Genomic DNA, 12370 nt, shown 5'->3' with positions numbered 1-12370 from the left:
CAGTCTTGAATAGCATGAAGAGTTGCATGCAGAATTGTCCGTAACCGTACAGGTTCATCCCAACTTGGCATCACAATTACTATTGAAAATCAAAACTTTCAAACCATATGTTCACCATATGCCAAAACATGGCATCTTAATTCATCCTTCTGTCTACACTGGTGATCATTCCAACCAAAAAACTATGGGCTATACAAAGCTGAGTGTTTGTTAATTGCTCTGTAATGATTCTGCAGTCTGCAGCTGTAATTCTAGGAGGTCTGAGATTATCATATATTCACAGAAGAATTTGTGGGCTTTACCTTTTACCCAGCACTTTAGCCAAAGCAGACGTAGGGTGGACCTTTGAAGATGTGGGATAACTTGCTTTATGAATTATATATTTATTAAATCAAGTATAGTTTGGGTTTTTTTCAGAATTATGCAGCACACAGAAAAACACTTACCATCATCATTCTGGGCCAAAGAATCCATGAAGACAGCAGAAACTGCCATCCCTATCGCTAACCATTTTGAGAAGCAAAGCTGCTGTAACATTTTATGTCACACTTCAATCAAGGCAGATCTGGAAGGAAGTAAAAGAAGAAGAAAAATCGATTTTTAAAACCTACTTGTGTAAATTCAGCTGAAAAAAACTGCTTGTTTGAAAGATTCACATGAACACCATCATATATCTTCTATGTTTCGGGATAGTGCTTGGCTCAAACGTAGACAAAATAAAATAGGCCAGGAGGAGTAAAAAAAAGAGGGATAGTTCTAGATCCGAATGGTTTGTTTTTGTAATGCATGTGAATAAGAAAAGGAATGATGTTGTGCTGCCATCTCAGCATACTACTTTGTGGAACTCATAGTTGTTTATTTTTGCTACAGCAACATCAGGAATAATAGTGGCATTTGTTGTATCTCTATTGTACTTTGTAGAAATTAATTCTTGTATGATTTTTGTTGTGCCTTTTAGTCTCTGGAAGTGAGTTTATTTGTTATGTTCAGGGGGTTGGGTATAACACAACATCCTGCTATTACAATCATTCCACTCCTCAAATCCCAGGTGAAGTTCCCAGTCCCACAGTGCCATGGGGTGGGGCATAGGGGAAGGGGGGAAGCCCATAGTGGGGCTCACTGTACTGACTCCTGCTAATGCAACTATTTAACTGAAACTAAACCTTTATTTATATGCCTTCATTCAAAAATAAATAAATAAGGATTAACTTTTAAATTCCTGCAGAATAACTCCGTTTTTGAGATAAATTAGCAACACACTGTTCAATACAAAATCTTTTTTCCCTCTTTCTTCATTCCCAGTTGTTATTCCAAATGGCTCAGTGCAAACACATGAACATGTGGGCTGCCAGAAAGGAGATTGTGGTTGCTTCACTTCTCCCTGGTCATTTGATCCTGCTCTGTATTGGGGTAAGCCGTGGTGTGGCTTAGCATGTTATCCAAACCCAGGCTTGTGGTTAAGTTCTCTCCTAACCATGAGCTGTAACCAAGACATGTCTTATGGCTTATGTCTCATAGTTTGTCCAGGAGAACTAAACTGCAAACTCAGTCAAACATCTCAGCCAAGGATGCCACACTTTTAAATCCCTGTCCTGTGAAAAAAAATCCAACACTCTAAACATCTGGATTTTCAGAAAACCAACATGCATGCCCTTCTATCTCTCCCACCTTCCCCTTAATATTACAGACATTTTATAACTAGTTGTTAATTCTGCTTAAGAATTCTGTGCCATGGATTGACTGACTGATCTTGAGCCAGTCATTTATTGATTTGCCACTGTGTTACCGTACTTAGCTGTAAATTTGAACGGTTGCTAAACATATAAATGCAACATAGTATGTATAAATGTGTGTTCATTTATACCTTTAGGTATGTGACTGCTTTGTGTTGATCCACACAGTGTATGCAGTTGGGATCCCAAACTCTGTCTGTAGTGCTATAATACATATATTGGTGTGTATGGTGCCACACAACTTTTTCTTTGGTTTTGCTGCAAGAGACTAGTGCATCTACCCCTCTGGAAAGTGAGGTAATGTATATTAAGCATGATATAAATGCTAAGCATTGAGTATTATTCTTATAATGGCAGCACCTATGAAATAACTAATTGCAGGAAGAGAATGAATGAACTAATCAAAAATACCCACCACATTTAATAGCGCATTTAAATTAGGAACCAGAAGAAAATGCCAAAGGATGCTGACAAGAGTCTCTTTTTTAAGCATGCAGGAATAAAACAGTAGCAAGGACCAAAATGAATAACATGATAAAGGCCCATATTAAAGTAAGTTTGATGCATTATTTATAGAATACAGTGTGAAACATACAGGGTTAACTCTATAAACTACGTATTTACTCACTGTCACTGTTCCAGGATTATATTTTTGTATTATGGTCACATAAGCAACATTCTCTCCCCCCCCCCAACACCACTTTTGAGTCAGATTCCCCCTTTCCCTACCCTCAGCTCAACATCAAAACAATCTGTTCTGCCTTCATGTCTCAAATCATTAAAGTCACTGCTATCATTTTACTTCCAGAAGTCAACTTTTCTTATCTGTGCATTTGCAGTGTCGTCTCTGGCAGTTATTTACATCACAAACAATGGTATCATGTCAAGACATTAAAGCTCCTCTCTGGATCTTTCATCACCTCTTTATATTCATTGCAGTCAAGAGAAAATAGGCTTGCCTTTAATGGGGGGTAGGTGGCATTTTCACGAAAAGTATGAACAGGCAAGCACATCTATCAAAACTTGAGGCACTGAGGAATTGCTCTTGATTTCTCAACTTATGATTTGTATGGTATTTGGCGAGAGAAAGCAGTCATTTCAATTGCCTATATGTTTTGAGCAAATTCAGCAAATAGATATATGACATCAGTTAGAAGAGAAGCCAACAAATATGATATATGTGAAGTAAAAGCTAGAAATCTTTTCAAAGATAGTTGCAGAATAATGAATAAAGGGCTGACAAAACTGGTTGTAGGAGCCGATACCCTGATAAGTCACTTTAATCATATGGAAAACCACAGTCCACCCTCTTTCACGAATACAAATTTATCAACTATTCTTGATACAACACCACCTTTCAGAAAGAAACCAAGGGGCTTTTGAATGGCATAGTACTTACTACAATGAATGGATAGGGTCTTTGCCATGAGTGTCTACTAGGCATTGGTTTTTATCTGCTCCTATTTTCTGTATCGTTTTAAGCTGTTATTTAGTTGCTTTTATTACTTTCTGTACATTGTCCTGAGAAGAGTGTGCAAGGAAATTAATAAAAATAAAAAAATACATTCCAAGAACTCCTAAAGTGGCACAGCAGATGCTTGGGGATGGTGGTGTGTTGTGTGTGTGTGTGTGTGTGTGTGTGAGAGAGAGAGAGAGAGAGAGGAGAGAGAGAGAGAGAGAGGAAGGACACACACAGAGCGGGGAGAGACAGGATAATGCAAGGAGGTTGAAAAGTGGGCAAGACAGTAACAAAACATTGTTTCAAGCAGAAAACATTTCAATGCAAAAAATGGAAAGCTTTGAAGAAGAAGAAAAAACACCTTAGAAAAAGTATACAGATAAAACAAAATCTGTGATGAAAGGTAGAAGGAATTGGGTATACTGATCCTGGAGAAGAGAAGACAGAGGGTTTAACATGATAGTGCTCTACAAACACCCAAAGGACTTGACATAGAAAAGAGAAAGTATTTGCCTGCTGTCCCAGAGGGACAGAGGAATAGATGCAATGGGTGAAAATGACAGATTTTCGTTAAACATTTGAGGAACCTCTTGACAGTAAGAGCAGCTTGTAGAATCAATTCTCTAAACTGTGGGTTCTCCCTCCTTGAAACTCTTGGAGCAGAGTCAGGTCAGCCATCAATTAGAGATGCTTTAGCCCTAGTTTTCATACAGTGAATAGGGGACACACTGAGTGGCTTACAAGTCCTCCTTCAATTCTATGGGAGGTATTCAATGCATTAATAATAATAATAATAATAATAATAATAATAATAATTTATACCCCGCCCATCTGGCTGGGTTTCCGCAGCCACTCTGGTGGCTTCCAACAGAATGTTAAAATACAATAAATCTATTAAACATTAAAAGCTTCCCTAAACAGGGCTGCTTTCAAATGTCTTCTAAAAGTCTGGTAGTTGTTTTTCTCTTTGACATCTGGTGGGAGGGTGTTCCACAGGGTGGGTGCCACTACTGAGAAGGCCCTCTGCCTGGTTCCCTGTAACTTGGCTTCTCGCAGCAAGGGAACCACCAGAAGGTCCTTGACACTGGACCTCAGTGTCCGGGCAGAATGATAGGGGTGGAGACGCTTATTCTTTAGTGCAAGGATTTATGCTTGCACTATGAAACTTTTCTCTTATCTCCACTTTTCCCCAAGAATGGGTGATCTGCACATTTCCCAAACCTGCACCAGAGGGTTGGGGGGAACACCCAGAAGGGATTTAGGGTGCTCAGCTCTCAATGAAAGTAATGTGCTGGCTTAAATGGAGAAAATCTGATGGGGAGCTGTAGGTGAAGTGTTAAACACGTGCACACACAGAGATTCTCTCAAATGAATCTTCCCAGCATTTCTACCACTTTGCAGCGAAGTAGCAGCTGGGGTTTCCGGATCAATGTCTGCTGCCAAATATGCAGTGTGCTGGCCCCAGGGGTTTCTCCGTGAAGCAAGGTCCAAGTCCAGTCCTGGGTCTAGGGGTCCAAAGGAGGTCAGTCCGGTGGGGAGCGAGGCAGGAAGCAGGTCAAGGTCCAAGGCAGGTGCAGGCACGAGGTTGCAGGTCAAGCATACGTTTGCAGCCAAGTTGCTCACGCAGCTGGGGCTGGCTGGCTTTTATCTGGCCCTATGCTTAGGGTGGCCCTGATCCTCTGGAGACTCGCCTCTCCTCCGGGCCTGGAGGCGAACACTCCTCCTGTAAGCACTTAGCTCTCTTCGCCTCTCTGTCCTGAGCCTCTGCAGCTCAGGAGAGGCTGGTAGGTTACTGGACCCAGGGGCCACCTCAGCTTCCTCTGATGAGTCTGGGAGTGGAGCGCCTGCAGGCAATGGGTCCTCCCTCCCATCAGGAGCCAGAGCAGACTCTGCTGATGCCTGCACCTGGGAATCCAGCACAGGTGGGGATCCTTCAGGCTCAAGCCCTGCCCCTGGCTCAGCTGGTTCTGGAGGCGGGGAATCCTGTGCAGGCTGGGATCCCTCAGGTTCAGCATCTGAGTCTGACTCCCAGGCCATCACATGCAGACCAGTCCTATGCACCCCCAAAATACCCACCTCCACCCTCCTTACATATCCACTCACAATATAGTTTCTCTCTAAGTGTCTTCTTGCTGCCTTCTCAATTCCACTGTCAATTCACCTTTCCATCCTTCAGCCCAGGTGAAGATGCTGGGGAATCTATGTTTTGGACACCATGGACTGCATTATTGCCACCTTTCTCTCCTTGAGTCCAAGTGTTTCCCCTTGGTGTGCATGCTTCATTTATTTCACTTCCTATTCTCGGTTTCTTGACCTTGAGACACAGTTTGGCCATCCTGTCATGTTCTCAGATAAACTACAGCATTAAAGGCCAAATATGCTTGGGGCTGGGGAGAGAAACAGCTACTTCTAACAATAAGGCATTTTAATATATTTATTTCAGCAGAAGGGAGATTAATTGGCTATGTTGCGAACAGGTTTAGCAGATGAGACAGTATGCAATATCCCATATTCCCTCTGATGCCTCTAGAAATGGGTCAACAATTTCACAAGCCTAGGAATAAATTAATTCCCCAAAGGATCACAGTAGTTTGTTGAAGTGATTTTCAGAATCTGTGCCTGTGTATTTGTTGCTGTCAGCATTACAAAGAGGATACCTGATCTGAACCAAGGCCATTCTTCTGGACAGAGAAATCCTAATTCCATGGGAATAGTTGGGAATGGTGTTTTGCTTTGTGAGCCATTATCAATGTAAGTAAATGAATAAATGAATGAATTTAGGAGTGGATTCAAAGGGCATGGTTTAGTCCTCCTCAAGTCCGAATCACTTTACAATAGAACAATATCTCATCAAGAAGGAAGGGCTTCCTTCAACCTTTTTCACATGTACCTAGGTTGAAACCTGCCTGCCTGTACTTGTTAAATTGCTTTGAGATGTATTCTTTCATATAAAACAACTGATAAATGTAATATATAATAAAGACTATACAGTGGTACCTCTGGTTATGTACTTAATTTGTTCTGGAGGTCTGTTCTTAACCTGAAACTGTTCTTAACCTGAAGCACCACTTTAGCTAATGGGGCCTCCCACTGCTGCTGTGCCGCCAGAGCACGATTTCTGTTTTTATCCTGAAGCAAAGTTCTTAACCTGAAGCATTATTTCTGGGTTAGCGGAGTATGTAATCTGAAGCATATGTAACCTGAAGTGTATGTAACCTGAAGTGTATGTAACCTGAGATACCACTGTACCATATACTTTCTCTGAAGGTATGACTCAAGGCTTATGCCATTTAAAATGCACCGAGAAGTCAAAAATTAAAGAATCCAAGAACTCTGGCCAGGCGGGAGATCAGTTTTAAAGTCTTCAAACAGTTTTATTATTATAGTATTGAAGCAAATTCCAGTCGAAATAAATTCCAGGACAAGGCCCTGTTTCGCTAATTCTTCCTCAACTAGATTTTCATGGTCAAGGTGTACCAATTCTCTGTAACAGGGCCTTGTCCTGGTCAGAGTTCTTGGATTCTTTAATTTTTGACTTCTGGGTATAACCAAGAACTCCAATTTCTACAGCATTTAAAATGCACCAGCAAATCATTTTACATACACATGCATACACTACTTTGAGAGATTTACAATGCAATCCTATGCATGTTTACTCAAAAGTAAGTCCCATTAAGATTAATGGGGTGTACTCCAAAGCAGTGGGTATAGGATTCCAGCCTTAGTCTGAATTGTTTATTTTGAACAAGGGTCTATATTTAAGTAAAGTTTAAACAGTCAATTGTGCTTTGTTGGGTTGATAAAATTAATTTGGAATGGTTGATTTCATCCCCCAAAAGGCTTGTAAAAGACGTGATTTTTAGAACAATTAATCCATGGCATTTTAATTGAAAGTAGCGATGGATCATAAATATGCTCAAGTATGTTTGGATCTGTGTTCTATGATGCATTCTGAATACTTTTGAGTCCATGAATAAAACATCCTCAAACTCAGCTCACAAGTCCTCCGTCCATTTTGCACACATAAAGGAATGGGAAATAATTTCAGAACCAATTTAAGGATGACAGCTCACAGTAAGAGCTGTTTGGCAATGCAAAGGACTACCTTGGAAGATGGTGAACTCTCCTTCACCTGAGGTTTTTAAACAGATGTTGGGTTGCCATCGGTCAGGGATTATTTAGCTGTGACTCCTGCACTGCAGGGGGATGGACTAGATAACCCTTGGTGTACCTTCCAACCCTATAATGATATGATAACAAAGCTCAGCTGTATCAGAAGATATGCCATCTTAGGCTAACAGAAGGATCAGGTGCTGTTCTTTCCCTTCCATTAACACTCTCAAAAATAACACACCCAATTGCAAACAGTAAACTTTCTCAGAAGCTAGCTATGTGAACAACTGATGAGATTTAAACTTCCAAATCTCCTTGAATGTGGGCAAGCGAACAACTAAACCTGGTGTATTCTTACATATGAAATTCAACTTTTCCTCACACACATTAACAAATAAAACCAGATACATTCAATTTCCATGTGCAAACTAATTCTTCCACTCAAAAAGTGTTTCCCAAATGCATACTTGTTTGTACAGAAAATCTTACTTTTAGCAAGTGATTGGCACACAATCCTATGCACATTTCCTTAGAAGCAAGTCCCCTAGTAAATGTATTTGGCATTGCAGACTGAATAGTTATCTGCCTTCCTTTCCACTCTGAAAGTGAACCCAAACTGTAAGACACATTTTCTTCTATATTGTACTGATTGGAAAGGAATGGGATTTCACTTTATCTCTTAAATCAAGCAAGACACACACTGGAATTGGTAATGAAAATATTGTAGCTTCTTCAAGTAATTGATGGCTCCTTTCTAGGATGGTTCACTTTATGGTTTGAGAACTACGCTCTGCAGTAACAATTCAGGGCTTTATCCGGAGTGTAGCAAGCTAAGCCCATTTGCAACAGTGCTGTTAAACACTGCCTTTTGACTACAATGGCCGTGTTGTTGTAAAGCTAAACCATGGTTTAGCACCACATGGATGTAAAGTGTTATAAGCATCTCCTGAAGATGGCCCACAAGGCAGTGGGTTTACTCCCTGAGCCTTTCTCATGAATGAATATAGCCACAAGGCAGCAGAGGCTTAGGATCAGAGTTTTCTTTCTCCCGGGCTACCTTCCTAGGCTGACAAAAACCATCTGCCCTACAGGATACAAATGTCTACATATTAGCTCTATTAATACACCCACTTGGTAATCTTTAGTACCATACAAATGAGGCATACTAAAAGAGACATAATTTGAATAGATTTTGTGAAAGTAGTTTCAGTGTCCAACCCCTCCCCCTGCATTTATTTGGCTATGTTCACCCTCTATCATTCTGTAAAACCATCTTAACTGCACAATCCTATAGATGTCTATTCAAATTTGTGGGTGCAATCCCCTATCAATTTTCCTAGGAGTAAGCCCCACTGGACATACTTCTGAGGAGACATGCATAGGATTACCGTTACGTTTTATTGCGTTTAATGGGGTTTACTAACAAGAAAGTTGGAGAAAGACTTGCAGCCTTAAAATTCATTTTCATTATAAGTGGATAGAAAGAAGTGGAGGCCTACAATATCTGACTTCATTTCCTCAAGATAATGTACTGGATGATAAATCAAAATCCACTATATTAATTGCCAAGTTCAACATACTCATTGTAATTTTCCATTATGAAGGCAAAATGAACAGAAGGCTGCCATTTTGCTAGGCCTTTCAATTCAAGGTGATAGCAGCAGTAGTGTCAATAAGATGTAAAATTTAATTCAGTTTCTCCTTAATGAACCTTAAGAGCTTAATAGTGCACATTTTAATTGAAAGTTACAGCAGTGCTAAATGTGAGAATTGGGGTGGCTCTTTGGGTTACATCCATGCAATTGGCAGAGTAATGTAGCTAAAACAAAGCTTGAGAGAATCACAGAGTTCTATTATCAAAGGATAATGGGAAATTACAGAGAAGCAAGGCCTGGGACACAAGCATTGGGAAAGAGCTGCCTTGAAGGCACAAGTCATCTGAAGGCAGTGATGTATATCTTCCTCTAGGGCAGTAGTTCAGGCTTCACACTGTGTAGTTTCTCTTATCCACAGGGAGCACAATGTCACCCTATCTTGAGGACACATACTGTACTAAACTCTGTGCTAAACTGATGAAGTTTCCACCTGTCCTTATTCTTCAGGGTGGTTTTGTTGCTATTATATAAAAAAAGAATTGCTCTCATACAGTTCTCTTTCTAAAAGGAGCAACATCCTGTAAGTCTCTCTTTGTCTACTACCATCCATTTATCAAAGGCATAGATGCTTTGAGGGCATGAGTAGCACCGGTCTCAATTCTGCCCTAGCCTCCAGACAAAAACTTAGTCACTGACAACATCTTAGTAGCAATGCTTCCCCAAAATTGCTAAACAGACTTTAGGATAAGCTTTCAGAGAGGAGCTACAGCATAATCTGGTCTATGGAAACCCACCTAAATGCTTACTCTCCTTCTCCCATCCTCTGTATGCAAGTAAACTGGGGGGAAAGGTAGTGGGTGGCACCCTGGGTCAGGGGTCAGCAAACGTTTTCAGCAGGGAGCCGGTCCACTATCCCTCAGACTTTGTGGGGGGCTGGACTATATATATATATATTTGGTGGGGAATGAACGAATTCCTTTACCCCACAAATAACCCAGAGATGCATTTTAAATGAAAGGACACATTCTACTCATGTAAAAACAGGCTGATCTCCGGACCATCTGCAGGCCGGATTTAGAAGGCGATTGGGCTGCATCCGGCCCCCAGGTCTTAGTTTGCCTACCCATGCCTTGGATAATAAACAGAACTCATAAGCATAACTGTATTACCAATTCAGAAACACCACACAGACCTGCATTCCAAATAAGATGCAAAGATTTTTAGAGGAGGGGTTTCCTCTTCAGTGACATTATTTATTTGGTTAAGTTGGGTATTTTACTCACAAGACAGATAAATGATTGCAGTGACAAGCAACCACCTTTCCTTGGAAGTAGCTCACACTAACTATCACATAGGGGGTTCTTCCCAATGAGAGAAAATTGGAAATGTCACCCTAGAGACAGAATAGAATATAATTTCAGTGACAACTATAGAAAGGCAGGGGTTTTTCTTAGAGGCAACTAAACCAATATAATTATTTTGTCCAAAGGTTGCAAAAGGAAATTACAGAAAATGCTATGTCCTATAGGCTTTAATGAATCATTGTCTGTAAATGTAAAACCCTAAAAAAAACACTTCAGTGTTTGAACTTTTTCACTGACTTTTGCAAGGGAGCATCCTGCAATCAATGATAGCTGAAACTGCAAGATGTATTGAAATAATTTTGTGGCCTGGTAGATAATTTATGGTTTTGGGCAAGCCACTATGCTTCAGCATACCCTGCTTCACAGGGTTGTTGTGAAAATAAAATCAGGAATTCCTGCAGAACACCCTGAGCTGTTTGAAGAAGAAAATAGAATGGAATAAACAAAGCCAACATAGAAGAAATCTGGTGTCAATCTGGTAGTTTTTGCTGAGACCACCTTGCAAGGGGCTGGTCAGAACTTTATGGCCATCATGACAACCAAAGGTTTGACTTTTAAAGCATATTTGCAGCTTTGAACTTCAGTACCTGTCTCTGTGTCTCATAATAATAATAATAATAATAATAATAATAATAATAATAATAATAATAATAATAATAATAATAAATATATTTATACCCCGCCCCTCTGGCTGGGTTTCCCCATATGTGTGTCTTAAAATCTTCAGCAGAAGTTACTAACAGAGACCATTTTAAACAACACCATAAAACTGTTGTATGCCAACCAATCTCCGAGCGGTGTGAGATTCCAGGGGTTCTATGTGCTTTCTCAGTGTTCATGTTTCCTTTTGAAAATGAGGCACAGCAGTGTCTTTATGATACAGTGGTACCTTGGGTTACGAACTTAATTCGTTCTGGAGGTCTGTTCTTAACCTGAAACTGTTCTTAACCTGAGGCTTGCGCTAATGGGGCCTTCTGCTGCCGCCACCCGATTTCCGTTCTCATCCTGGGGCAAAGTTATCAACCTGAGGTACTACTTCCGGGTTAGCGGAGTTTGTAACCCAAAGTGCTTGTAACCCGAAGCGTTTGTAACCTGAGGTACCACTGTATATGGTTTGTTTACACTTGTATATACAACCTGAGCCTATAATAGATGGGTTCACAGCATTAACACCCTGAAAAGGGTATTCCTCCCCCATAGCTGCAGCACTGGATTAAAACAGAAATCAAACATAGCTTCTGGCTCACATCACTCAACTCTCTATTCTAGGCTTTTTTCTTTCTAACAAACAATAGAGGTGTATAGAGCAGCCTGTTGCAGTTACTAATTCAAAAAACATGCTTGCCTCCATGGGAAGGGGAGAAGCAGAATCCTAGATGACAGGAATCAAGTTTACTTCTAAGCTAATGAGATCAGTGTTGATAAGATGCATGTTTTGGAAGGATTTTATTGCACGAAGTTCTTATCAAGAAACAGCAAAAGTCTTTATATATATGAAAACCTAATCTCCCAATTCGTTACTGTGCAATCCAGTCTATGCTGCAGGGGGGAAAAGGCAGCGGCATGCCCACAGCAAGAACCCTATATGATGAATGGGAAGGGGACATTTCAGGTGCATAAAGCAGATTAGGAGTTTCATTAATTTCCTGTTGCCATTGTGCTAACACCACTCCAGGTTTAATCTATTTTAGGGGAACAAGCACCATTAAAAAACCAGCATATGATATCTTTTGCCAGCAGGTATGAGAGGACATAAGCAAATTATTTGTTTTTTGTTTTTTGTTTGCTGATAAAGATCCAGACAAGCTTGTCAAGAACACCCATGTTGTGATTTGCTAAGGTAGGGCACTCTTTGGAATTCTGTTGCTTCTCTACATTTATTTATTTGAATTGCAAGCCTAAATGAAAACCCACATTACGGAGCACATTTCAAAAGTTATGTGAGGTCGTAAGAATTAAAAAATAGCATATTAAAAAAACCCAGAGATGGAAAAAAAACACCAAGAGTTGCAATAAATCCCATATGCATTTAGAATTGATATGTTTAATACTGTATGTTGGAGAAGCTTTTGCCAGTCACAGGAACTTGGAGAACATAAAGTATGA

The 12370-nt window shown here is 40.3% G+C and overlaps 1 protein-coding gene across 12 annotated transcripts in view; it reads right to left on the bottom strand.

The window, feature by feature from the left end:
* The window catches only part of PCDH15 (protocadherin related 15), a 441732-nt gene that overhangs the window by 297263 nt on the left and 132099 nt on the right, over window positions 1-12370 (bottom strand). For all 12 annotated transcript variants that reach the window (XM_033149148.1, XM_033149157.1, XM_033149155.1 and 9 more), the window contains one exon: window positions 447-565. In XM_033149148.1, coding sequence (XP_033005039.1) covers window positions 447-537 — 91 coding nt within the window. In that variant the 5' untranslated portion in view covers window positions 538-565. The remainder of the gene's footprint in view (window positions 1-446; window positions 566-12370) is intronic.

Source organism: Lacerta agilis, chromosome 5, assembly GCF_009819535.1.
Source record: "Lacerta agilis isolate rLacAgi1 chromosome 5, rLacAgi1.pri, whole genome shotgun sequence".
NCBI classification, from domain to species: domain Eukaryota; kingdom Metazoa; phylum Chordata; class Lepidosauria; order Squamata; family Lacertidae; genus Lacerta; species Lacerta agilis.
Note: the sequence above shows the minus strand (reverse complement) of the source record. Positions and strands in the feature narration are given on the sequence as shown.